Source organism: Stegostoma tigrinum, chromosome 34 (assembly GCF_030684315.1).
Source record: "Stegostoma tigrinum isolate sSteTig4 chromosome 34, sSteTig4.hap1, whole genome shotgun sequence".
Lineage (NCBI taxonomy): Eukaryota > Metazoa > Chordata > Chondrichthyes > Orectolobiformes > Stegostomatidae > Stegostoma > Stegostoma tigrinum.
Window position 1 is genome coordinate 8,916,281 of NC_081387.1, and position 27,332 is coordinate 8,943,612.

The 27,332-nt window shown below is 47.9% G+C and overlaps 1 protein-coding gene across 1 annotated transcript; it reads right to left on the reverse strand.

Annotated features, from left to right (window-relative positions):
• Nucleotides 1-657: 657 nt before the first annotated feature.
• LOC125467728 (E3 ubiquitin-protein ligase TRIM39-like) lies at nucleotides 658-14,667 on the reverse strand. Its single transcript, XM_048563888.2, has 4 exons — nucleotides 14,419-14,667; nucleotides 12,599-12,621; nucleotides 8,569-8,684; nucleotides 658-1,220 (listed from the first exon to the last, which is right to left on the reverse strand). Exons 1-4 carry the CDS (start codon nucleotides 14,665-14,667, stop codon nucleotides 658-660), a joined length of 951 nt encoding a protein of 316 aa, XP_048419845.2.
• Nucleotides 14,668-27,332: the final 12,665 nt, after the last annotated feature.

Here is a 27,332-nt window from a genome sequence, read left to right on the forward strand (position 1 = left end):
AAATGTCTTAGAGACAGAGGGAGAGGGAGGGAGGGGATGAGAGAGGGAGGAAGGGAGAGGGAGAGGGAGAGATGGTAGAGAGAAAGGCAGAGGAAATGGGAGAGAGGGAGAGAAGGGGAGAGAGGGACAGGTGGGAGAGGAAAGGGGGGAGAAGGAGGGAGAGGGAGAAAGGGAGGGAGGAGAGAGAGAGAGTGAAAGAGAGAGGGAAGGATGGATAGGTGGTAGAATGAGAGAGGAAATGGGAGAGAGAAGGAGAGAGAAAAGGGGAGAGAGGCAGACAAGGGAGAGTGAAGGGGGTGAGAGAGGGAGGGAGAGGGAGAAAGGGAAGGGAGGAGAGAGTGAAAGAGAGAGGGAAGGATGGAGAGGTGGTGGAGAGAAAGGGAGAGGAATGGGGGAGAGACCAAGAGAGAAAGGGGGAGAGAGAGGGGACAGAGAGGGAAGGGGAGAGGGAAAGACAGGTAGAGAGGGAGAGTGAGAAGGGGAGAGATAAGAGAGATGGGGGGTGAGAGAGCAAGGGAGAGATGACATAGAGAGAGAGAGAAAAAGAGGGAGGGAAGAATGGAAAGGGGTGAGAAAGTGGGAGGGAGGGAGAGAGGAATTGGAGGAGATTGTGGGATTGGGAGAGGGTGCAATCTGCTGGATGGTGGCAGCAATTCTCTACAGGCCCAGGGTGATAAGTTTCAGAGTATCCCCCTTGTGGGCGATGTAGAAGTAGGGAAAGATGGTCTCGGTGAAGGTGTCCTTGAAGGTGTAGAGGTGGGACACGTCATCGGCATTGTAGAAGGAGACCTGGCCCGCGCTGTAGTCCAGAAAGACTCCGACTCTCCTCAGCTTGCCCTTGATCTGGAGCTCGACGGGGGGTGAGGTGAGAGCTGTGTAATCTCCATCCTGTAGGGCCAGGGCCCACACCCCGGCCTGGGGCTCCGGCGTGAAGAACTTGCGGCTCTCCTGCCAGTGGAAGGGCGCGAAGCCCCTCTTCCTGGGCACCGAAGACTTGGCGACACCCAGTTGCCAGACCGTGCTTTCGCCCACATCCACCTCCCAGCTGTGCCTGCCTGAAGAGAAACCCTCCGAGCCCAGCACGCTGAGCCAGCGACTGAAACGCTCTGGGTTGTCAGGGATATCGTCTTGCTTCTCTCCCACCTTCACCTCGGTGCCATCCCCGGACAGAATGAGGTGGGAATTGGCCGTCATCGGGTCAAGGGTCAGGAGCATCGGAACTGAAAAACACACGGAGAGAGAAAGGGATGGAGACGGAAAGACTTCGGCAGGGCTGTTGTTGGCTCTCCATCCTGTCCCACACACCCCCTTCCCCCCCGGAAAGGGACCAGTCGGCCCGTCGCGCCCGTGCCAACCCTTCGAGAGACAACTCTCCCCTCTTCTTTCTCCGTCCTCTCTTCTTTCTCCGAGAATCCATCATTTATCTGACCTCCCTCCCAAAAGTTCCCATTACAAATGGCAGGAACAGGCCATTCGGCCCCTCCACCACGCAACACAATCAGGCCTCATCTCCTGGTGGCCTCAACTCTGTTCCCTGGCCGTTCTCCCTAACCTTCTGTTGTGAATTAGAAATTGGCTTTCTCCTTAAATTTGTTCTGGGGCAGATTCGCTACAGAAGTAGTTTCTCGTTGTTTTGGTTTTAAATCTTCCGCCCCTCAGCCTAAAATGATGACCTCCTCTCTATGTCCACGAAATTGAAATGTGTCCATTCAGTTCCCGGTCCCTGTGGGGGTAAATATCCAACTATCAATGGATAGAAACCCATTGATTTCTATCCAGCCATCAGCCATGACCATAATGAACGGTGGTGCTGGCTCGAAGGGCTGAATGGCCTATTCCTGCACCTATTGTCTATTGTGTATTGTCCTCACTGGTCACCAACGTGCTGAAAATGGCAGCTCCTTACTTGCCCAATTGAAATTGTTCACCAGATATCCGGTCAACCTTCCCCTGACCTTAAGGGGATCAATCCCTGGTGCTCCAGGTCTCTCCATAGAACCAAATCCCTCATCCCCTGGCTAATGACCTCTGACCCCCTCTCTAACACTCCAATGTCCTTCCTAAAGGAACAGATACAAACCACTAGCCAGGGTTGGAGTATCTGTGCAGTGTGGAAAGAGGCTATTCAGCCCATTGAATTTGCATTGACCCTCCAAGAAGCATCCCTCCCAGAAGCCTACCCTATCGCCCAGAACCCTGCATTTCCCACGACGAACCCACCTAACCTCAACATCCCCGGACACTCTGGGCAATTTAGCATGGCCAATCCACCCAGCCTGCACATCTTTGAGCTGTGGGAGGAAACCGGAGCACCTGGAAGCATAGGGAGAATGTGCAAACTCCACACAGACAGTCGCCTGAGGGTGGAATCAAACATAGGTCCCTGGCGTTATGAGGCAACAGTGCTAGCCCACTGAGCCACCGTACCCTCCCCTAACCAGCACTCTAACCGGTTATAGCTCCTCTGTGAGATGTGGCCGTCACTGCTGAGAGCAAAATTAGTTGCCAGTCTCTAATTGGTATTGAACTGAACAGCAAAACTTGGTCATTTCACACAGCAGCTAAGTATGAACCAATTGGTTGACTGGTGTGCTTCGGGAGTCCCTCGTTGGCCTCTTGGTAATTTCAATGAAGGATTCCATACAGTGAGTGGTCACAACGGACAGGTCTGGCCCAGACTCCAAAATACTATCTCACTCACTGGTATTCAAGGGATGACACGCAAACAGAGCCTCTGACCCCTGACCCCAGCCCGTGCTCCCAAACGCACATACTCCCTGATGTCGAGACCACTGAACCGCGCCTCAGCAACACCCAGTCTCCTGGCTCAGGAGCCCCCCACCCCACCCCTGGTCTCCCACCTGCCCACAGCCTGATGCAGAGCGAAGCTCCTTCCAGACACTGGGCTGGCAGCACCGAGATTGCAGCAGAGGATGAGCAACCAAAAAACCTCAGGGTAAAATTGCGGGACGTGGGGTGACAAGTAGGTTCAAATCCCACCATGGCAGCTGGCGGAATTCACACAGAGTTCACAAAACAGGAATGTAGCATTTCATCTCAATATTCACTCAGTGCAGACCAAGGAATTGTCATTCATTGGCCTTGGGAAAAATAGCTTCTTCAGTCATGTCCTATCGGGAAGGAAATCCTTTCTGGTGGGGCCGAAATATGAGACCAGTTTGACAGCAATGAACTCTTAACTGCCCTCTGATAGCACTAAACAAGACTCTAATTTCAAAGAGGGGAAAGAAATATTGGCTCAGTAATGTCTGCACCCTACTAACCCCGTGATATCGAGCATTCGGTTCATCAGCCATAAAATTGCAGGCTGACACTGGCTCCAACGTTCGCACTGTTAACCTTCAGTTCAAATAATTACACACAGCGACCACAAAATCCAGAATTACATGCACAGTGCAGTACTGAGGGAGTGCGGCACTGTCAGAGGGTCAGCACTGAGGGAGTGCTGCACTGTCAGAGGTTCAGCACTGAGGGAGTGCGGCACTGTCAGAGGGTCAGTACTGAGGGAGTGCCGCACTGTCAGAGGGTCAGCACTGAGGGAGTGCTACACTGTCAGAGGGTCAGTACTGAGGGAGTGTCACACTGTCAGAGGGTCAGTACTGAGGGAGTGCAGCACTGTCAGAGGGTCAGTACTGAGGGAGTGCCGCACTGTCAGAGGGTCAGCACTGAGGGAGTGCTACACTGTCAGAGGGTCAGTACTGAGGGAGTGCCACACTGTCAGAGAGTCAGCACTGAGGGAGTGCTGCACTGTCAGAGGGTCAGCACTTAGGGAGTGCTGCACTGTCAGAGGGTCAGTCCTGGGGGTGTGCTGCACTGTCAGAGGGTCAGTACTGAGGGAGTGCTGCACTGTCAGAGGGTCAGCACTGAGGGAATGCGGCACTGTCAGAGGGTCAGTACTGAGGGAGTGCCGCACTGTCAGAGGGTCAGTACTGAGGGAGTGCGGCACTGTCAGAGGGTCAGTACTGAGGGAGTGCCGGACTGTCAGAGGGTCAGTACTGAGGGAGTGCGGCACTGTCAGAGGGTGAGTACTTAGGGAGTGTCGCACTGTCAGAGGGTCAACACTGAGGGAGTGCCGCACTGTCGGAGGGTCAGCACTGAGGGAGTGCCGCACTGTCGGAGGGTCAGCACTGAGGGAGTGCCGCACTGTCAGAGGGTCAGTACTGAGGGAGTGCCGCACTGTCAGAGGGTCAGTACTGAGGGAGTGCCGCACTGTCAGAGGGTCAGTACTGAGGGAGTGCCGCACTGTCGGAGGGTCAGCACTGAGGGAGTGCCGCACTGTCGGAGGGTCAGTACTGAGGGAGTGCCGCACTCTCAGAGGGTCAGTACTGAGGGAGTGCCGCACTGTCAGAGGGTCAGTACTGAGGGAGTGCCGCACTGTCGGAGGGTCAGCACTGAGGGAGTGCCGCACTGTCAGAGGGTCAGTACTGAGGGAGTGCCGCACTGTCGGAGGGTCAGTACTGAGGGAGTGCCGCACTGTCGGAGGGTCAGTACTGAGGGAGTGCCGCACTGTCGGAGGGTCAGTACTGAGGGAGTGCGGCACTGTCAGAGGGTCAGTACTGAGGGAGTGTCGCTCTGTCGGAGGGTCAATGCTGAGGGAGTGCCGCACTGTCGGAGGGTCAGCACTGAGGGAGTGCTGCACTGTCAGAGGGTCAGTACTGAGGGAGTGTCGCACTGTCAGAGGGTCAGTACTGAGGGAGTGTCGCACTGTCAGAGGGTCAGTACTGAGGGAGTGCCGCACTGTCAGAGGGTCAGTACTGAGGGAGTGCGGCACTGTCAGAGGGTCAGTACTGAGGGAGTGTCACACTGTCAGAGGGTCAACACTGAGGGAGTGCCGCACTGTCAGAGGGTCAACACTGAGGGAGTGCTACACTGTCAGAGGGTCAGTACTGAGGGAGTGCCGCACTGTCGGAGGGTCAGTACTGAGGGAGTTGCCGAACTGTTGGAGGGTCAGCACTGAGGGAGTGCTGCACTGTCAGAGGGTCAGTACTGAGGGAGTGCCGCACTGTCAGAGGGTCAGTACTGAGGGAGTGCCGCACTGTCAGAGGGTCAGCACTGAGGGAGTGTTGCACTGTCAGAGGGCCAGCACTGAGGGAGTGCTGCACTGTTGGAGGGTCAGTACTGAGGGAGCGGTGCACTGTCAGAGTGTCAGTACTGAGGGAGTGCCACACTGTCAGAGGGTCAGCACTGAGGGAGTGCCGCACTGTCAGAGGGCCAGCACTGAGGGAGTGCTGCACTGTTGGAGGGTCAGTACTGAGGGAGCCCCGCACTGTCAGAGGGTCAGTACTGAGGGAGTGCCGCACTGTCAGAGGGTCAGTACTGAGTCAGTGCCGCACTGTGAGTGGGTCAGTACTGAGGGAGTGCCGCACTGTCGGAGGGTCAGTACTGAGGGAGTGCCGCACTGTCGGAGGGTCAGTACTGAGGGAGTGCGGCACTGTCAGAGGGTCAGTACTGAGGGAGTGTCGCTCTGTCGGAGGGTCAATGCTGAGGGAGTGCCGCACTGTCGGAGGGTCAGCACTGAGGGAGTGCTGCACTGTCAGAGGGTCAGTACTGAGGGAGTGTCGCACTGTCAGAGGGTCAGTACTGAGGGAGTGTCGCACTGTCAGAGGGTCAGTACTGAGGGAGTGCCGCACTGTCAGAGGGTCAGTACTGAGGGAGTGCGGCACTGTCAGAGGGTCAGTACTGAGGGAGTGTCACACTGTCAGAGGGTCAACACTGAGGGAGTGCCGCACTGTCAGAGGGTCAACACTGAGGGAGTGCTACACTGTCAGAGGGTCAGTACTGAGGGAGTGCCGCACTGTCGGAGGGTCAGTACTGAGGGAGTTGCCGAACTGTTGGAGGGTCAGCACTGAGGGAGTGCTGCACTGTCAGAGGGTCAGTACTGAGGGAGTGCCGCACTGTCAGAGGGTCAGTACTGAGGGAGTGCCGCACTGTCAGAGGGTCAGCACTGAGGGAGTGCTGCACTGTCGGAGGGTCAGTACTGAGGGAGCGGTGCACTGTCAGAGTGTCAGTACTGAGGGAGTGCCACACTGTCAGAGTGTCAGTACTGAGGGAGTGCCGCACTGTCAGAGGGCCAGCACTGAGGGAGTGCTGCACTGTTGGAGGGTCAGTACTGAGGGAGCCCCGCACTGTCAGAGGGTCAGTACTGAGGGAGTGCCGCACTGTCAGAGGGTCAGTACTGAGGCAGTGCCGCACTGTGAGTGGGTCAGTACTGAGGGAGTGCGGCACTGTCAGAGGGTCAGTACTGAGGCAGTGCCGCACTGTGAGTGGGTCAGTACTGAGGGAGTGCCGCACTGTCAGAGGGTCAGTACTGAGGGAGTGCCGCACTGTCAGAGGGTCAGTACTGAGGGAGTGCCGCACTGTCAGAGGGTCAGCACTGAGGGAGTGCTGCACTGTCGGAGGGTCAGTACTGAGGGAGCGGTGCACTGTCAGAGTGTCAGTACTGAGGGAGTGCCACACTGTCAGAGGGTCAGCACTGAGGGAGTGCCGCACTGTCAGAGGGCCAGCACTGAGGGAGTGCTGCACTGTTGGAGGGTCAGTACTGAGGGAGCCCCGCACTGTCAGAGGGTCAGTACTGAGGGAGTGCCGCACTGTCGGAGGGTCAGCACTGAGGGAGTGCCGCACTGTCGGAGGGTCAGTACTGAGGGAGTGCCGCACTGTCAGAGGGTCAGTACTGAGGGAGTGCCGCACTGTCAGAGGGTCAGTACTGAGGGAGTGCCGCACTGTCGGAGGGTCAGCACTGAGGGAGTGCCGCACTGTCAGAGGGTCAGTACTGAGGGAGTGCCGCACTGTCGGAGGGTCAGTACTGAGGGAGTGCCGCACTGTCGGAGGGTCAGTACTGAGGGAGTGCCGCACTGTCGGAGGGTCAGTACTGAGGGAGTGCGGCACTGTCAGAGGGTCAGTACTGAGGGAGTGTCGCTCTGTCGGAGGGTCAATGCTGAGGGAGTGCCGCACTGTCGGAGGGTCAGCACTGAGGGAGTGCTGCACTGTCAGAGGGTCAGTACTGAGGGAGTGTCGCACTGTCAGAGGGTCAGTACTGAGGGAGTGTCGCACTGTCAGAGGGTCAGTACTGAGGGAGTGCCGCACTGTCAGAGGGTCAGTACTGAGGGAGTGCGGCACTGTCAGAGGGTCAGTACTGAGGGAGTGTCACACTGTCAGAGGGTCAACACTGAGGGAGTGCCGCACTGTCAGAGGGTCAACACTGAGGGAGTGCTACACTGTCAGAGGGTCAGTACTGAGGGAGTGCCGCACTGTCGGAGGGTCAGTACTGAGGGAGTTGCCGAACTGTTGGAGGGTCAGCACTGAGGGAGTGCTGCACTGTCAGAGGGTCAGTACTGAGGGAGTGCCGCACTGTCAGAGGGTCAGTACTGAGGGAGTGCCGCACTGTCAGAGGGTCAGCACTGAGGGAGTGTTGCACTGTCAGAGGGCCAGCACTGAGGGAGTGCTGCACTGTCAGAGGGTCAGTACTGAGGGAGTGCGGCACTGTCAGAGGGTCAGTACTGAGGGAGTGTCACACTGTCAGAGGGTCAACACTGAGGGAGTGCCGCACTGTCAGAGGGTCAACACTGAGGGAGTGTCACACTGTCAGAGGGTCAGTACTGAGGGAGTGCCGCACTGTCGGAGGGTCAGTACTGAGGGAGTTGCCGAACTGTTGGAGGGTCAGCACTGAGGGAGTGCTGCACTGTCAGAGGGTCAGTACTGAGGGAGTGCCGCACTGTCAGAGGGTCAGTACTGAGGGAGTGCCGCACTGTCAGAGGGTCAGCACTGAGGGAGTGCTGCACTGTCGGAGGGTCAGTACTGAGGGAGCGGTGCACTGTCAGAGTGTCAGTACTGAGGGAGTGCCACACTGTCAGAGGGTCAGCACTGAGGGAGTGCCGCACTGTCAGAGGGCCAGCACTGAGGGAGTGCTGCACTGTTGGAGGGTCAGTACTGAGGGAGCCCCGCACTGTCAGAGGGTCAGTACTGAGGGAGTGCCGCACTGTCAGAGGGTCAGTACTGAGGCAGTGCCGCACTGTGAGTGGGTCAGTACTGAGGGAGTGCGGCACTGTCAGAGGGTCAGTACTGAGGCAGTGCCGCACTGTGAGTGGGTCAGTACTGAGGGAGTGCCGCACTGTCAGAGGGTCAGTACTGAGGGAGTGCCGCACTGTCAGAGGGTCAGTACTGAGGGAGTGCCGCACTGTCAGAGGGTCAGTACTGAGGGAGTGCTGCACTGGCAGAAGGTCAGTACTGATGGAGTAGCGCACTGTTGGAGGGTCAGTACTGAGTGAGTGTTGTACTGTTGGAGAGCCAAGTTTGCAGCAGATTCTCATTTGTGAGTAAGCACTCAGACCCCGGCGTCACACTTCACCTGTTCGGACCTTGGTGACAACAGACAATCTACTCTGGAAGGCGTCACAGAAATGCCTGGTCTTTTTGTCGTCCAGCCAGCTGGTGAAAACTTGCCTGGTAAACCGGATAATGGGAACTCTGTCCCTTTCTTAGCCTCCCTGGATCCTGCTCACTGCACCACTCACCACAGCACCCTGGTACTCTCTCGAAAGGCAACCTTACCTGGTTCAATATGCTTAAACATCCTCTTCCACACGGCATACTGCAGAGGGACATTAAATCCACCCTGGCTCAGATCCATTGGCAATTCCTTCGGCTTCTTCAATAGGTTTCCGGACCTGTCAGGAATAGGGAGATTTTGGATTAGGTGTGAAGTATTTTGTTTTGGTCGGCAGGACATGGAGGTACAGTAGAAAACTCTAATGGAGGACAAGCTCTGTACGTGAATGTGTAGAAGATTTTGAAGGAGGCATAACTGATTCACTGAGTGTGTAATAGGTGCAGACATAACCTGGGCTTCATTAACAAGGGCATAGTTTCCAACAGCAAGGAGGTGATAATTGAACCAGTCCAGCAACAACTTGAGTATGTTGTCCTATTCTCAGTATTGTACTTTAGGATGAATGTGAAGGCACTGGAGAGATTTACAAGAAAATGTTCCAGAGCACTAGACACCAGTGATTGGTGAGTAAACAAATCTTAAACTCTTCATAAACGTCTAATTTTTGTTTGTTGTTCACATTTAGCTGCAATCTAGTGTTGCAGTTCTAAATTTCCGAACATTAGACAGGGTCTCTACTAGAAGAATATTTAAAGTTAATGAAAGCAACTGAAAGCAACTTTTTGGTGACTGCAGTGAGCTGGCACTTTTGTTTCAGGAACACATGAAACCAGGTTCTCAGTGTGACTTAGTGTGGCTCTGAACAATGTAGGATATCTTGAGATTGGGGGAAAGGATGGGCTCCTGTGTTTGTTCTTTCAACTTTTTCACCTTCTATAAATTGGTTGTCACTCTATTAGCTGATTAGTGGGCATCTTGTTCATGGTTAACGTTTTCAAATGTTTTAAAGCCCGATGGCGGTGTACTCAATAAAATACATGAACAAGGAAACTAAATAAATGGACTAATTATGGTGTTAATTAAGAAAAGCATTCAGGATGGCAGGTCAGTTATATGTCACAGCTACAATATTTGGGAGCTCCTGGAAACCAGCACAGATAATCTGGGATCAACACATTTGTGGTTTAAAGTGTTAAGGGCCAGAGTAACTCGGGCTCAGAATTTAAGATTTGGACATGGCAGGGCAGGCACTTCAGGGAGAGGATAGGTTACATGGTTCATTTGTACCAGGGGCTCACATAACCTCTCAGGATAGGGACTTCCGATATGACCAGAGACTGTGTGACTGTCAGCAAGGTATAGGAGAGCAGCAGTCCTTGAAATTGTCCAGCAATGGCTCTCGCGTGTCTTGCTGGGATGAGCGTAGGGGCTGTAGGGACGATGAGCAAAATGACTGTGGTACCATGGTACAGGGAACCATTCAAACATGGGAAGCAACCAGGAATGTTGAAGTTATGGGTTAGAGTGTGGTGAATGGCATTGCCACCATTCTCTGTAGAAAGCATGACTTTAGGTGCTTTCCGGGAATTGGGACATCTGCTGGTGAAAGTCACAGGTCTCAGAGGTGCCAACGTTGGCATAACTAGGAAAAAGATGATGGGTGATGGGTTGGTACTGAATTAAGAAGTAAACCTCACGGGTGATAATCTCCAAATTACCTGAGTTACATGCAAATCGCATTGTAGAAATTTAACGCATGGCTCATAGACCCGGTATAGGAGAAGTGAGTTTTAGTTCAGGGCCCATTGGAGTCTTAACTGGAAAAAATAAGATCTGTACTTTTGGATGGTCTACACCTAAGCCCCGCTTGGTGTTCAAGCGAATCTCACAATTAGGGAAATAGAGAGAATTTTAAATTAAAGACTGGGGGCAAGGAATACAATTTGGGAAGATGAGGTAAATGAAGCAGTCGCATCAAGGTGATGGGGGAGATATTAATATGGGTGATGACAGACTGTGACAGGAATGGATAGAAAATATAAATCAAAGAATACATCATCAAATAAGGCTCACCACCAAAAGGATAAACACAAAGGCTCCCTATTCAAATGCAGGTAGCATTAAAATTGAAGCAGATGTACTGAATGGAGAATGCACATACCAAATATCAATAAGTAAGTATGATCTTAAAGTCATTATAGAGATATAGCTGCAGGATAACATGGATGGGGATCTGAATTTCAAAAGCTAAAGGACATTTACAGAGGAGAGAAGGCTAGGAGAAGGTGAAGGGACGGCTTTGTGAATGAATGGGTGATGTTCGCACATTAGAGAGGGGTGATTTGAATTCAGGAAAACAATATGTGGAAACTGTTTGGGTTAGAGATGAGAAAATGATACAGTGAGAAGTCACTGAGAGAACAGTATGCTGGTCTCCTATTGGCAAACTACACAGCAAGTGGACCTTATCAGAAAGATTTTAATCTGAAAAGTCAGACAGCCAAAAGAAGCCTGCATGGGGAGTTCATGTAAAGTTTCTGGACAGTTTCTTAGAACATTACATTCTGGATCCCCTCAGACAGCAGGCTATACTAGACCTGGTATTATGCAATGAGATACAATAAGTGATCTCACAATGAAGGCACACCCTGGGCAACAGAGATCACAATACAATTGAATTTTATCATCATCTGATGGAGAGAAGATTGGGTCCAATACCAGTATTTTAAACTAAATTAAGGGCAATTATGAGTCCAGGAAAGCAAAGCTAGACAAAGTGAATTATACTGAAGGATAATTCAAAGGCAATACAGTGACAAGTATTTGAGGGGATAGTTCAGATGTACACAATGATATATTCTAATGGGTAAGAACAATTGCAGAAATGTGCCGAACATCAATGGCTAAGTTAAAAAAAAATAAAAATGGGAAGTTAAAGAAAAAAGACATTTAAGTGCGCTAACAAAGATCAGAAATTTGGGAAGAATATGACAAAATCAAAAATAATGATGAAAAGATTAACAAAGAAGAAAAGAATTAACTGAGAGAAAACTCGAGAAATGTATAAAAACAGACAGTGAGAGTTTCGATGGATATGTTATATAAAGTTCAAAAGGTGAGTGTCGGTCTTTTACAAAGTAATTGTGGACAGTTTTAATGATAATAAACAATTGACAGAAGGCACTTTGGATTGATCTTCACTCTAAACAATACACGTTACATTCCAGAAGCTGGAATACGTCAGGAAATGGAATAGAGGGAGGGATCCAGGGAAATTATGAGCACCGAGTAAGTGACATGGAGCATATGTTGGGAACTACGGACTGACAAGTTCCCTAGTTGTAAAAAAATTCATTCCAGGGTCTTGAAGACAGATTTTCGTGAGCTAAATGGTACATTTTTGTAATTTTCCAAAACGCCTGAAATTTGCTGAAATTATCATTAGATTTGAAGATAGTTATTGGGAGAAACCAGACAGAAAACTATGGGTCATTTAGCCTAACATCTATCATAGGGAGAATGTCAGAAGCTATTTTTGAAGACAGTATAGTCGGGCACATACAGGAATTCAAGGTATATATGTACATAGTGGGTATAGGGGAACCTATAGAAGTCATGCGATAAAGTGCCACCTCAGAGATTATTGCAGGAAAGAGAGGCTCTGGTGTTGAGAGTAAGATATCGGCACCAACAGAAACTTGGCTAGCTAGCAGGAGTAAGTATGACTCAAGTCTTTTTCTGGTTGATAAAATGTAATGTGCAGTGTGCCACAGGGATCAGTGTTGGTGCTCAAGCTTTTTACAAATGATTTCGATGAAGGTACCAAAATATGTAGTTGCTAAATTTGCTAATCGCATAAAGACAGGTAGAAAAGTAAGTTGTGAAGTGGACACAAGGAGACTGTATAATGATAGAAATTGGCTAAATAAATGTGCAAAGATCTAGCAAATGGGGGCATAACATCGACCATCGTTTAGCACGCAGACTGAAAGTGAAGCATCTGATCAAAATGATGAGAGAGTGCAGAGCTCTGAGATGCAGAGAGTGCTCATGAGCTAATGCATGAATCGTGAAAAGCTAGTGTGCAGATACAGTTAGTAATTAGTTCTGTATTAAACCAAGACTTGAAGCTGCACACTGGGAAAGAATGGAACAGCAGAAAAGGACAAGCCCAGAGAGGGGGTCACTCACTTGTCAAATATCGTGCCGATGTTCTAAAATACAAAGAAATCAGGAATGTCAGCGTAAAACACATGTACTGATGTTCACCCAAATTCAAAGCTAAACAGCATTGAAAAGTTAATATTTATTCACAATCAGGATTACAGGGTCATAGGGTCTTACAGTGGGAAACACAGCCTTCAGTCCAACCAGACCATGCTCCCAACCTAAATTATTCACCCCTGCCTGCGCTGGGCACATGTCCCACCAAACCTTTCCTATTCGTGAGCTTATTGTCATAGAATCCCTACAGTGTCAAAACAGGCCATCCAGCTCAACAAGTCCACACCAACTCTCCGAAGAGCATCCCACCCAGAGTCCCCCCTGCCACCCATCCCTGTGGCCCTGCATTTCTTATCATTAATCCACTAACCTATTCATCCCTAAACACTGTGGGCAATTTAGCATGGCCCATCCACCCATCTTTGGACTGTGGGAGGAAACCCACGCAGACACAGGGAGAATGTGCAAACTCCACACAGACAGTCGTATTGGTCAGGGGTGGTTCTTAATTACACATCAGGGGCATCACCATCATACCACAGCATCCCTTCTGTGCTAGAAAGGCACAGAGGCAGGCCATTCATCCCAACAAATTCATACTGGCCTTTCTAATCCACAATCCCCCTGCGTTTCCTCATCCATTGTATCCCTCCTTCAAATGCTTGTGTTGCTTCCCCTAAATCAGTAAGGGCTTCCGGATCATCGATGCGATTGTGGGTTTAGGGTCCTGAGCATCAAGACAGCAAAGACCAGCATTGGGCTCTGACCAAATTACAACTATGTCCTACCCTGGCAAGGAAACCCCAAACTTGCACAGGAAGCCCCTCACTCTCACAAAAATTTTCACGTCTCAAAGTGGGGTATCAGCAGAATCAATTCTGGGAAGCAGTGCCTTCCATGGCTCTATACTGTCTACTTCAGCCCATGGAGTGAATCACACCTTCTCGATACCGATGGAATAAGGAGACCTCTTCTGAATGCCCTGTTGAGTTTGTTGCTGGCTACCTTATGTCAACAGCCTCTAGTTCCTCACAAGAGAAAACATTCTCTCTCTCTGTCTCAATTTCAAATTCTTCAGAATTTTAGTCGCTTCTATTAGATCAGCCCCCAGCCTTCATGTTTCCAAGTCAGAGTTAATCTAGCAATATAATTTTTTGATATTTATATCAACATATTTTGGGTATCATCCATGTATATCTCTTCCTCACCCATAAGTCGTTGCACTTTTCCTAATGTAGAGACTAGAACTGTCAGCCCTAAGTATGTTTTAATCAAGGATCAATACAGGTTCAGTGTAAACACCCGACTGTGTGATTCTACCCCTTTAGAAATAAAGGATAACACTTGACTTGCTTCACTATAAAGATGACCTGACAGTTAACTGTCACTCATCATTAACTGGTACATTATCCAAGCTAGTGACTTAAGCAATCAACCAACCAACATTCTCCTTTCATACAGTATAAATTACATGTTGCTTTTATTACATGTTCTGTACAACACATGAACAGATATTATGGCCCAAGCAGTTAAGCGTCAACCATGTTGTTGCGGGCCTGGAGTCACGCACAGACCAGACCACAGAATGACGGCAGATTATTTTTCTGCAAGGACATGAGTGGACCAGATGGGCCTTTACATAATTTGCAATAGCTACCATTGGACAAGCTTCAAACGTTGGTTGTCGCTTAATACTGGTATTCTTGCAAAATGCCCTGACAAGTGCAAGACCAAAAGGTTTTGACAAATCATGCCTCTCCTTAGAATAAAGAGGCTGGTAGGCTCACCTTAAGCAATGGAATATCTTCCTGCGGTAATTTCTTTTTAATGTCTGCGATCAAGTGATCAACAGTGATGGGATTCCCTCCACTTTGAGTGGCGCTTTCTTCCAGTTGCTGCAGGAAATGCTCCTCTTGCATCTCAACCTGCCCCTGGATGGTAACTTGCTCCTTCTCCAGAAACCTCCGTAGAGCGTTGAAAGCATTTTCGATCTTTTCTCGGACGACGTCTCCTTGGTTCTGAGCAGACGAAGGCATGTCAGAAACACAAAGACAAAACCGGCCTTTGGAGCCGCTCCCCACCATCCACAATGCACCCCCCCCAAACCCTAGCATGTTTTCCATTGAGATAGTCAAAACAGGTGACCTCTACCTGCAGGAGGGAGCAGAGAAGGTCTCCCAGACAGAGGAAGGCTCTCGGCCCAGGTCACAAGGGCACCGATTGTGTCATCACAGTCTTATTGCTGTTGGTGGGACCACACTGTGCAAAAACTGGCACCATAAATGCTTGGAATGGGCAGTGGTGTAGTGGAAATGTCACTGATTCATATCTCAGCACCACAGCGTGGTTAGTGGAATTTAAACTGGTCTGGAATTATGAAAGAGTTGCAGTGATCCTACCAGAGGGTGCTGAGATTTTACTCGTTCGCATTCTGGGAGTGGACATTGCGGTCAGCGTGGGTGTGAAGGGCATTGTAGAAGAACCTGGTGTTAAGGAAACAGTAAACCCAAACACTGCATTACTGTTGTGTTTCCATCCCACCTCCATCCCTAGGAGGAGAAGCAAGGATCAGGGAAGACAGATCATTGTGCGAGGAAGGTCAGCAGCGAGAGCTCCATTTCGAGTTTAAACAGCTTCTGTGGGTGAGTAATGGGTAAGTTTTGAGAAATCATTTTCAGAGCAGAGACCCTAGTAGCTTCAATTTAGTATTAAAAGTATTTAACATTGTACAGATTAATTAAAGAGGTAAGGTGTGGCAGGAGAGCTCCAGCCGACTACAATTCCAGTGCCTGGGACCTCATATGTACAAGAAGTGTCCCCCACCGCAGCTCCTGGAAGTCCGAGTTTTGGAGTAGGAGCAGAGTCTGGGACACTGTAGGTGGCACAGTGGCTCAGTGGTTAGTACTGCTGCCTCACGGTGCCCAGGGACCCTGGTTCGATTCCACCCTCGGGCGACTGTCTGTGTGGAGTTTGCACATTCTCCCCATGTCTGTGTGGATATCCTTCGGCTGTTCTGGTTTCCTCCCACAGTCCAAAGGATGTGCAGGGTAGGGTGAATTGGCCATGTTAAGCCACCCATAGTCCTCAGGGATGTGGAGGTTAGGTGCATTAGCCATGGGAAATGCAGGGTTACATAGATAGAGTAGGGGCAGGGGTCTGGGTGGGATTCTCTTTGGAGGGTTTGTGTTGACTTGTTGGGCTGAATGCCCTGTTTCCACACTGTAGGGTTTCTAATGATTTGTGAGTCAGAGAGTATCATGGTGAGCATGTACAGAGAAGTGGTCACACCCCAGACTCAGACTCGGCAGGAAGGGAATGGGTGACCACCAGACAGAGCAGGAGGGCTAAGCAGGTAGTGCAGGAACCTCCTGGGGCTACTCCCCTGCAAAACAGATATACCATTTTGGTTACTGTTGAGGGGAATGGCCTCTCAGGGGATAACGGTAACAGCCAAATTCATGGCACATTGGTTGGCTCTGTTGCAGAGGGAGGGAGAGATAGGCACAGAAATGCTATAGTTATACAGGATTCAATTGTAAGTGGAATTGATAGGTGTTTCTGTGGCTGCAAAGAAGAGCCCAGGAATGGAGTGATACCTCTCTGGTCGTAGGGTCCAGGATATTTGGGAACATTGCAGAGCATTCTGGAGGTGGAGAGTGAACAGCCAGTGGTCATGATATAAATCAGTACTAATGACACAGGGGAAAGAAAGGGATGAGTTCCAAAAAGCAGAATATAGAGAACGAAGTAGAAAGTTGAAATGCAGGACCTGAAAGGCAGTTCTCTCAGGATTACTACCAGTGCCACGAGCTAGTCAGAGCTACTCATCAGTAGGATGCAAATGTGGCTGAAAGATGGCTTGAGCTGGAAGGTTTCAGATTCATGGGGCATTGGGACCAGTTCTGTGGGAGGTAGGTTCTATACAAACTGGAGGATTACACCCTGGCAGTACCAGGACTGGTGTCCACGGTGGGGATGGAGGGAGGGTGGGGGAGGGGGGTGTGGTGGAGGAGGGTTTAAGCTGGTGTGGTAGGGGGTTGGGAACCAGAGGAGTAGGGTACTGGATGCAGAAATAGAGGGAGAGTTAGAAACCAGGGCAAACATGAGTAAGAACAAGGACAGGCAAGGAAATGTGGCTGATAAGAGCAGGGAACGTTGCCTGAAATGCATGAGCTTCAATGTGAGAAGTATAATAGGCAAGCCGGATGAACTTGGAGTTTTGGTTAGTATTTGGAGCTATGACATTTTTGCGGTTACAGAGACCTGGTCGATGTTTAGATATTTCAGGATTTAGATGTTTGAGGTGTGATAGAAAGGGAGGTAAAAGGGGTGGGTGAGTTGCATTCCTGATAAAGGATATCTCACAGCTGTACTGCGCGAGGATGTGTCAAAGGATTCATGCAGTGAAGCAGCATGGGTAGTACTCAGGAATAAGTGAAATCTCAGTGCTGGGGGGTACACTACAGGTCTCCCAACAGCCAGCGGGAGATAGAGGAGAGAATATGTAGACAGATTTTGGAGCGATGTCGTAACAGCAGGGTAGTTGTGGTGGGTGATTTTCACTTCCCTTATATTGACTGAGGCTTAGGGGCTTGGATGGGGCAGAATTTATGAGGACCATTCAGGAGGGATTCTTGACACGGTATGTAAACAATACAACCAGGGTTGGGGTTATACTGGAATGGCTTTGGGAAATGAGCCCAGCCAGGTGAGTGACGTTTTAGTGGGGGAGCATTCTGGGAATAGTGACCATAATACCATGAGTTTTCAGACATCCATGGATAGAGATTAACAGCAGTCTTCAGGTGAATATGTTAAATTGAGGGAAGGCAAACTATAAGAGTATTAGGCAGGGACTGGAGAATTTTGAATGGAGGTGGCTGTTTGAGGATAAATCTAGAAAAGACATGTGGGAGTATTTTAAACAGCAGCTTGATAAGAGTTCAGGGGAGGCATATTCCTGCAAGAATGAAGGGTCAAAATGGTAAGTTATGTGAATCTTGGATGACCAGGAATGTTATGACGTTGGTCAAAAAGAAAAAGGAAGCATATGTAAGGTTTAGGTGGATGGAAACTGACCAAGCCCTTGAAGTGGATAAAGAGACCAGAAAAGAACTTAAACAAGGAGTTAGAAGGGTTTTACATATAAATAAAGCAAGGGGGTAGCCAGAGAAAGAGTTGGACCACTCAAGGACAAAGGAGAGAATCTATGTGCAGAGCCAGAAGAGGTAGGTGAGGCCCTAAACAATTATCTTGGTATTCACTAAAGAGAAGGAATTAGTGAAGGATGATCTCAGGGAAAGGAGGGTCAAGTTTCTGAGCCAAGTTGCTATTAAAAATGAAGAGGTGTTGCGGGTCTTAAAAGAATCTTAAGGTAGGTATATCCCTGGGTCCTGATGAGATCTATATCAGAATATTGAGGGAGGCAAGAAAACAAATGCTGGAGCATTGATAGACATTTTCGTATCCTCTTTGGCCATAGGTGTGGTCTCAGAGCACTGAGGAATAACTAATGTTGTCCCATTGTTTAAGAAGGGGAGCAGGGATAATCCAGGAAAATACGGTCCTGTGAACCTCACATCAGTGGTCGAGAAATTATTGGGAAAGATTCTCAGGGACAAGGTCTATACACATTTAGAAGCAATTGGGCTTATTAGTGATAGACAGCAGGGGTGGTTGTGCCTCACGAACTTTGAGGTTTTTGAGGAGATGAGAAAGATATTAGATGAGGGAAAATTGTTTGATATTGTTTACATGTACTTTAGTAAAGCCTTTGATAAGGTTCCTCGTGGCAGACTGGTACAAAAGGTGAAGAGTCTCATAGTATTGTGGTGAACTGGCAAGACCTGGCTTAGTCACAGGAGATGGAGTGTAGCTGTGGAAGGATACCTTACAGAATGGAGGGCTCCGACTAGTGGTGTCCCACAGGGATCAGTGCTGGGACCTCTGCTGTTCATGGTCTACATTAATGATTCGGTGGAAAATGTAACTGGTCTAATTAGTAAGTTTGCGTATGATACAAAGATTGGTGGAGCTGTCGAGAGTGAGGAAGATTGTCAGAGGATACAGCAGGATATAGATCAGTTGGAGGCACGAGCAGAAAAGTAGCTGATGGGCTTTAGCCCAGACAAATGTGCCCAGTTTCCCTTGAGAAGGTGGTGGTGAGCTTAGTGGTCGCTTAGAAGCCTAGTGGTCTTGTGGGCATATCGTAGAGGCAACGCATCTGCAAACTACACAGTTCATAAAAACCACAAACTTCGTGAAGGACGATGGCTGGAAATGAGGTGACACATTTTGGAAGATCAAGTACAGGCGGAAATTATACAGTGAACAGCAGAATCCTTAGGAGTATTGATATGCAGAGGGATCTGAGTGTGCACATCCAGAGGTAATGAGGTAGATAAGGTAATAAAATGGCCTAGGGCATGTTTGTCTCCATCGGAATGAGCATTGAGTGTAAGGATATGCAAATTATGCTGCAGCTTTATACAATTTCAGCCGGGCCACACTTGGAACATTGTGCACAGTTCTGGTCGCCACTCTACCAGAAGGATGGGGCTGCTTTGGAGAGGGTGCAGAAAAGGTCAGCCAGGATGCTGCCTGGTCTGGGGGCTTTTAGCTCTGAAGAAAGGTAGGATAGACTGTGTTTGTTTTCTGTGGAACGCAGGAGGTTGAGGAGCTATCTGATAGAAGTTTATAAGATTGTGAATGGCATGGATAGAGTAGAAAGTCTAAGGCTTTTTCCGAGTGAAGAGGTCAATTACTAGTTTCAAGGCGCAGGGATGGGGGTGCGTATCTTAAAAGAGATGTACAGGGCAAGCTTTTCACACTAAGGATTGAGAGTGCCTGGAAACACATTGCCAGAGGTGTTGTTGGAAGCAGATACAATGGCTGCATTTAGGAAGCACCTGGATGAATACATGGATAGGGAGGGAATAGAGGGATACGGATCGTGTAAATGGAAGCAGTTTTAGCACTGACAGGCAAAATGTGGTGGCACAGCGTTGGGGGACTGAAGTGCCTGGTCTTGTGCTGTATCTTTGTTTGTTCTTTGATGACAATTACTGTAAGATTATGGTTTTAAAAAAGCCTATCTGGTTCACTAATGGCCTTCAGAGGCCATTAGTGCCATTACACCTCAGGAGCAGGACCTGGCAATGCAGTCTATAAAGCCTGCTCTGTTATTTAATACCATCAGGGCTGATTTCAATTCAGCCTCAGCCCCACCTTCCTGCCCGTTCGCCACAATTCTTCAATCCATTGCTAATCAAAATGCCATTTCCTGCTTACATTTACACAGTTGTTGATGTCCACCACAGTCTGGGGCACTAATTTCCACAAATTCATGACCCTTTGAGAGAAGTAATTCCTCTTCATCTCTGTTTTGCATCCCCTACAACTATGACCTCTCATTGTTCCCCTTAAGGAAACATCAGCTCTACATCTATCCTCTTTGGCATCTTATTTACCTCAATTAGATCTCCTTCTTATTCAGTTAAATTCTAGTGAGTATATGCCTAAATTATTCAATCTCTCTTCACATGACACACCTCTAGAATCTCCACGTGACTCCAGACCCACAGCCATGTGGTTGACACTTGGCTGCCCTCTGGAATCAATTTGCAAGCAATTAAGGTCATGGGTGATGGGAATTGGGCAACAGATGTTCACCTAGCCAGCGCTGTCCACATCCCAAAAAGCAATAGAAGAATATGAAATGATGATTAGGCATTGGAAAACATGAGCCCGTGAGGTGTCCTGTATAAACCAAAGCTTGTCTTTCTCTTTTGAACTTATTTTGTTTGCCTTGTTCCTTTCTGTCCACCTCCTGGAGCCATGCATTTTAGATGATGCATGTTAGGTCGTGATTCTATGGACTCTTTCTGACAACTGGTTTTGTATCTCCAACTTTGCCTGCGGAACCGCTTCACTAACACTTGGACATGATACCAGGGCACTGGAGACTGGCCTAGAATTGTACCTCAATGTCTTTTCCATGATATAACTCCTGATAGTATGGCCAAGAGGTTGACATATAGTTCTATGCCAGTCTCCAGTCGCATGGTTTTATGGCCAAATGCTGGCAATGCTATTATCTGCAACATCAGTGCCCTGGGACCCTCACCAATGCTGCCTTTCTTTTTCTATTCATTTGTGGGATGTTGGCACCACTGGCTGGTTAGCATTTCTTGCCCATCCCCAGTTTCCCTTGAGAAGGTGGTGGTGAGCTTAGTGGTCGCTTAGAAGCCTAGTGGTCTTGTGGGCATATCGTAGAGGCAACGCATCTGCAAACTACACAGTTCATAAAAACCACAAACTTCGTGAAGGACGATGGCTGGAAATGAAATCCTGATCAGAGGGAATCCTCCTGTCACTGAATCTCCCGATCTCAAGGACAACTAGGGGTAGACAGTAAATGCTGGCCAACCAGAGACACCCATGTCCCAGAAGGAATTAAGAAATCAACACAGGCAGAGCAGTGGGAATCTTCCAAAGAATGATTGACACTGACCAAACCCCACAACTGGCAATGAGTTCATCATCAGACTGTGGAGTAAATTTGAGCTGTCTGCGTCAGGGTATTACACAGGCAGTGACTCAACACTCCACCTGGCTTCTCTGCGGGATCACATTCCTGTTTACTTTACGTAGAAATATAATTTGGGATCCCTAAGGATAAAGGATTGTGGAGAGGAGAAATTTCTTCACCCAGAGAGTAGAATGCACTATGATGTAAAGCATTTGAGGCCAAAACTTTGTATGAACTCCATAAAGTATTGGATAAAACATTTGGGGCTAAATGATGTGAGGGAAAGCAGGAACATGCTATTGAGTTGGATGAACAACCATGATCATGATGCATGGTGGAACAGACCCAAAGGGCCGAATGGCCTACACAAGCTCCTATTTTCTATTTCAGATGTAAAACTGGCGTCAAGATTTGTTGTTCTATTATTTTTCTAGCCTGCTGTGCCCACCGGAATCTACCGTAATCCACTTCAATGTTTATGATGAAGGGGCCGGGGTTATTCACTGTTCATCAATGTTCTTATCTACCTCGAAAGAATGATTGAGGGAACTTTTAGCATCTACTTAAGGAGGAGTGTGGGTTTTTAGTTTAACATCCGTCTGAAAGACAGCAGTGGCGGCAGTGCAGCACCCCTGCACTGGAAATTGCAACGGATCCTAGGCTCGAGAGTCTACAGTGTGATTTACACCCACAACATCAGTATTTTTAGAGATAGTAGGAACTGCAGATGCTGGAGAATCCGAGATAACAAAGTATGGAGCTGGATGAACACAGAAGGCCAGGCAGCATCTTAGGAGCATAAAAGCTGACATTTCGGGCCTAGGCTGTTCATCAGAAAAGGTGATGATAGATAAAAGGTGATGAAAGATAACATTTTTATGTAGTGATCTGTAATGGTGCATGGCGACTCAAAGCAAATTGTAACTTTCTGAAAACCAAAACCCTAAGTGTAACCCTAAACCCAAAACTATCCCTAGCCTTCACCCTAACCCTAATCCCAACCCTATCCCTAATGCGAAACTGAAACCTATCCCTGCCCCTAACCCTATCTGTATCACTAACCCTATACTTAATCCTAAACATAACCCTATCCTTAACTGTAACCCTATCCCTAACACTAACAGTAACCTTAAAACTAACCCTAACCCTATCCTGAAAACTAATGCTAACCCTAACCATATCCCGAACCCTATCCTTAACCCTGACCATAACCCTATCCATAACCCTAACCTTATCCCTAACACTCACAGTAACCCCAACCGTAAACCTATCCCTATCCCGAACCCTACCCTAACCCTATCTCGAACCCTAACTGTATCCCCAAAACTAACCCTAACCCTAACCCTAACCCTAACCCTAACCAGTGTGGAAGAATGTTGCTGGTTGCAGGGAGACTTGGATGAACTGCAGAATTGGGTTGAAAGGTGACAAATGGAGTTCAATGCAGATAAATATGAGGTGATTCACTTTGGGAAGAATAATAGGAAGGCAGAATACTGGGTCAATGGAAAGATTCTTGGTAGTGTGGATATGCAGAGGGATCTTGGTGTCCATGTACATAGATCCCTGAAAGATGCCACCCAGATTGATAGTGCTGTGAAGAAGGCATATGGTGTGTTAGGTTTTATTGGGAGAGGGATTGAGTTCCGGACCGGTGATGTCATGCTGCAACTGTACAAAATGCTAGTGCGGCATCACCTGGAATATTGCATACAGTTCTGGTCACCCCATTACAGGAAGGATGTGGAAGCATTGGAGAAGGTGCAGAGGAGATTTACCAGGATGTTGCCTGGTCTGGAGCAAAGGTCTTATGAGGAAAGGCTGAGGGACTTGGGTCTGCTGTCATTGGAGAGAAGAAGGCTAAGAGGGGATTTAATAGAGACATACAAGATGGTCAGGGGATTAGATAGGGTGGACAGTGAGACTCTCTTTCTGAGGATGATGACGTCGGCTTGCATGAGGGGGCATAGCTACAAATTGAGGGGTGATAGATTTAAGACAGATGTCAGAGGTAGGTTCTTTACTCAGAGAGTGGTAAGGGTGTGGAACGCCCTGCCTGCCAATGTAGTTAACTCAGCCACATTAGGGGTATTTAAACAGTTCTTGGATAAGCATATGGATAATGATGGGATAGTGTAGGGGGATGGGCTCAGATTAGTTCACAGGTTGGCGCAAAATCAAGGGCCGAAGGGCCTGTTCTGCGCTATATTGTTCTACGTTCTATATCCTAACCCTAACCGATTCCCTAAACCTAAACCTAACCCTAACCCTATCCCTAACCCTAACCATATCCCTAATCCCAACCCTATTCCTAACACTAACCCTAAACCTATCCTTATCTGAAAACCCTAGCCCTAACCCTATCCCTAACCCAAACCCTAACCCTATCCCTAACCCTAACCCTCTCCCGATCCCTAAACCAACTCTAACCCTAACACTAACCCTAACCCTAACCCTATGCCTAACCCTAACGCTAACCTTAACCATATACCTAATCCTAACCCTAACCCTATCCCTATCCATAAGCCCAACCCTAACTCTAACCTTAACCATATCCCTAATCCCAACCCTATTCCTAACCCTATCCCTAACCCTAACCCTAACCCTAACCTATCCCTAACCCTATCCCTAATCCTATCCCTAACCCTATCCTTATCCCTAACCCTAACCCTATCCTTATCCCTAACCCTAACCCTAACCTATCCCTAACCCTATCCCTAACCCTATCCCTAACCCTAACCCTAACTGTAACCCTATCCCTATCTCTAACCCTAACCCTAGCCCTATATTAACAATTATTGAGCTGACTTTGCAAGGGAGCAGAGAGGGGGCAAAGGAGGAACAGAAAGAGAGAGGAAGAGGATGGAAATATTTGAGGGAGAGGAAGTGAGAGAGAGAGATGACAAGAGAGAATGAGAGTGGAAGGCAGAGCAGGCGATAGAAAGAGAAAATGATAGATTGAGAGACGGAATGAAGATGGGCTAGAGTGGGAGATTAGGCTAGAGTAATTGACAGAATAAGAGCAAGAAAGAGCAATGCCAGGAAGTGAGAACAGGACAGTTAAAAAGAAAGGGAGAAAAAGTAAAAAAAAAGAGAGAGAGAAAGACAATTTACTGAGCGGCGCGCAAGAACTTTTGAGTAGTGGTATGGGGAAAGTTCGAATGGGAATAATGTGGTCCAGGGCAAGGAGGGGATAAATTTCCAGCAAAAACTTTCTTAATCATTCTTCTGCTCAACCAGGAAAGAGACATAGTTTGATCTGGTCCTGAGGGATGAATCAAGTGGATTAAATGTCAGTGGGAAACCTTCAGGAAACTATGAACTTTGTATTTAAAAGTTCAGGTTAGCCATGGAAAAGATGGTGCAGTAAACTAGATTACACATACTTAATCATAAGAGGGTTGATTTCACGGGACTGGGGATACATCTGTCTCAGATAAAATCGGGATTAACAGTTACAGTCAGTGTATGTTTCCACTAGGGGGAGCATTTGGATAAACAAAGCTAGACGTACAATGAGGAAGATGAAACTGGAAAGGGAAGCCTAATACTGGCGCTAAGTTGGTCACAGCAGAACTGACAACAAAGTCAAATATGCAAAGCGCAGAGGGTTAGTGATAAAATTTGAGTGGCAAAGACAGAGCATGAGAAAACAGTGGCAGTTAATGAAAATGGGAATCTAAACACCTCCTTGGTAGCAAATTGTAAAAAATTGAAAAAGTCGTGGGGCCAGTTTGGAGAGAGATTCAAAGGGCATGGCTATGGTGCTAAATGAATACTTTGTGTCAGGACGAAAGTCACAGTCAAAGAGGAAGGTGGTGTTGTGGTTAATTTCATTGGACTAGATTCCCAGGTTAATGCCCTGGGAACATAGGTCCAACTCCCAAAACCACAATATCACAATTGGTTAGAAATCCAACCAATTAAAACCTGGAATTGAAAAAAAGTCTTAATATTATAAGGAGAAAACCATTGGTTGGTATGAAAAAGCATCCATCTATTTCATTAACAGCCTTTTGTTCAGGGAATCTGCCATGCATGTCTGGCCCACATGTGACTCCAGACCCACAGCAGAGGGGTTGGTTCTTAATTGTCCTCTGAGTGGTATAATAAGCCATTGTTATCATGGCTAATTAGACCTGGTCTTGCCAGTTAAACCCACATCCCACGCACAAATCAATTAATTGAGCTAATGGAAGGGCTAGGGATTGAATAAGAGGAGGTATTGGAAGGGCTGGCATGATTAATTCAAAAGGACCAAATAGGATACAGGGGAAAGGAATGGTGTGGGTGAGATTAGCAGTCGCTTGACAAAAATAAATTAATTTACTTTATGATGTTTGTTCAGGGCATTTCATCATCTTAGATAAGTCCAGTATTTATTGCCAATCACTAAATGTTGGGAGTTACCTTCTTGTACTACTGCAGTCAATGATGGCCAGGACAGGGAGATAGGTACACTTTCAGGGCTAAACCATGAAGGGCATGGATAAGGTGAATGACCAAGGTCTTTTTTTCCAGCATAGATGAGTCCAAAGCAAGATGCCATAGGTTTAAGGTGAGAGGGGAAAGATTTAAGAGGGAACTAAGGCGCAACTTTTGCACGCAGAAGGTGGTGCGTGTATGGAATGAGCTCTCAGAGGAAGTGGTGGAGACTGGTACAATTACAACATTTAAAAGGCATCTGGATGAGGGCATGAATAGGAACAGTTTAGCGGGATATAGGCCAAATTCTGATAAATGGGAAGAGATTAATTTAGGATATTTGGTCAGTATGGTCTAGTTGGACTGAAGGGTCTGTTTCCATGCTGTACAGCTCTGTGACTCTCTGATTTTGACCCAGGGTGAATAAAGGAACATTGATATAGATACAAGTCAATAGAGAACAGAACTTGGAGAGGAACATGTGGGTGGTTCCATTTCCATGTATCTACTGCCCTTGTCTTGTTAACTGTTAGAAACCATGAATCTTGGATGGTGCTGTTAAGGGAGGCTTGATGAGTTACTCCCATGCAATTTGGACATGGCACAAACTGATGCCACTGTGCTTTGATGGTGAAGGCGGAAAATTGGGTGGCAGTCAAGTGGGCTGCTTTGTCCTGGATGGCATGGAGCTTCTTGAGTGTGGCTGGAGCTGCAACCATCCAAGCAAGTAGGGGGTATTCTTTTGTGCCTTTGGGGAGTCAGGAGGTGAGTAACTCACCACAGAATGCCTGGCCTTTGACCTGTTTGTGAAGCCACTGTATTTATATGGCTAATCCAGTCCAGTCCAGGTAAGTGGTAGCCCCTTTGGGGAGTTAATAGTGGAAGATTCAGTGATAGTAATGCTGTTGAGCATTCAGGGAGATGCTTAGATTCACCATTGTTGGATATGATTGCTGCCTGACACTTCAACAACAAGAATATTGTCTAAGTCTTGCTGCAAATGGATGTCAACTACTTCTGTATCTGAGGATTTGGTGAATGGTGCTGAATATTATGCAATCATCAGCGAACATCCCCACTTCTGAGCCGATGATGGAGGGAAGGTCACATGAAGCAAAAAATAAAAATAAAGCTGGAGAGACTCAGCAGGTCTGACAGTGCCTGTGATTTTCACAGATGCTACCAGGCTTGCCGAGCTTCACCCGCACTTTTTTGTTTTTTGGACTTCCAGCATCCGTAGCTTGTTCTTGCTTTAATTTTCGCCGATGAAGATGGTTGGGCCTCAGAGGTGCATCTGCCGAGATGTCCTGGGAATGCGATGCTGAACATCCCATATAACCAATGACCTTCCTTAGTACTGGATACATCTTCACAAAGCAGAGAGCCAGTCCCTGGTTCCCACTGGCTTCAATTTCGTTCGGACTCTTTGTGTTTGACTCAAAGTCAAAGTGAGTTCTTGGAGCCAAGTGTCCCTCCTGGTTTTGCTCAGAAGTGAGGAAACCCAGCCTGGATTTTGTCAAGGCAAATCATATCAAACTAATTTGATTGAATTTTTTTTCTGAGGTGAGGGAAGGCTGATGGTGATAGTAATTGAATATCCTGTATTGTCACATACATTCGAAATAAAACGCAGTGAAAAGGGTGTGCCATCGCTCGTACATAAGCCCCATCACAGAATAAACTAAAGAAAGATAACTTAAAGAGAGTCCAACTTTCTTTCTTCACTGCTATACCACTGCCAGAGTC

Excerpts from the sequence above, each read along its gene's own strand:
- LOC125467728 (XM_048563888.2), bottom strand. The coding sequence starts at position 14,667 with ATGCCTTCGTCTGCTCAGAACCAAGGAGACGTCGTCCGAGAAAAGATC. Across the intron at positions 8,685-12,598 it reads ATCGGCACGATATTTGACAA|GTCCGGAAACCTATTGAAGA; the intron begins GTGAGTGACCCC and ends TATTCCTGACAG. Across the intron at positions 1,221-8,568 it reads GTTTAAGCATATTGAACCAG|TTCCGATGCTCCTGACCCTT; the intron begins GTAAGGTTGCCT and ends TGTGTTTTTCAG.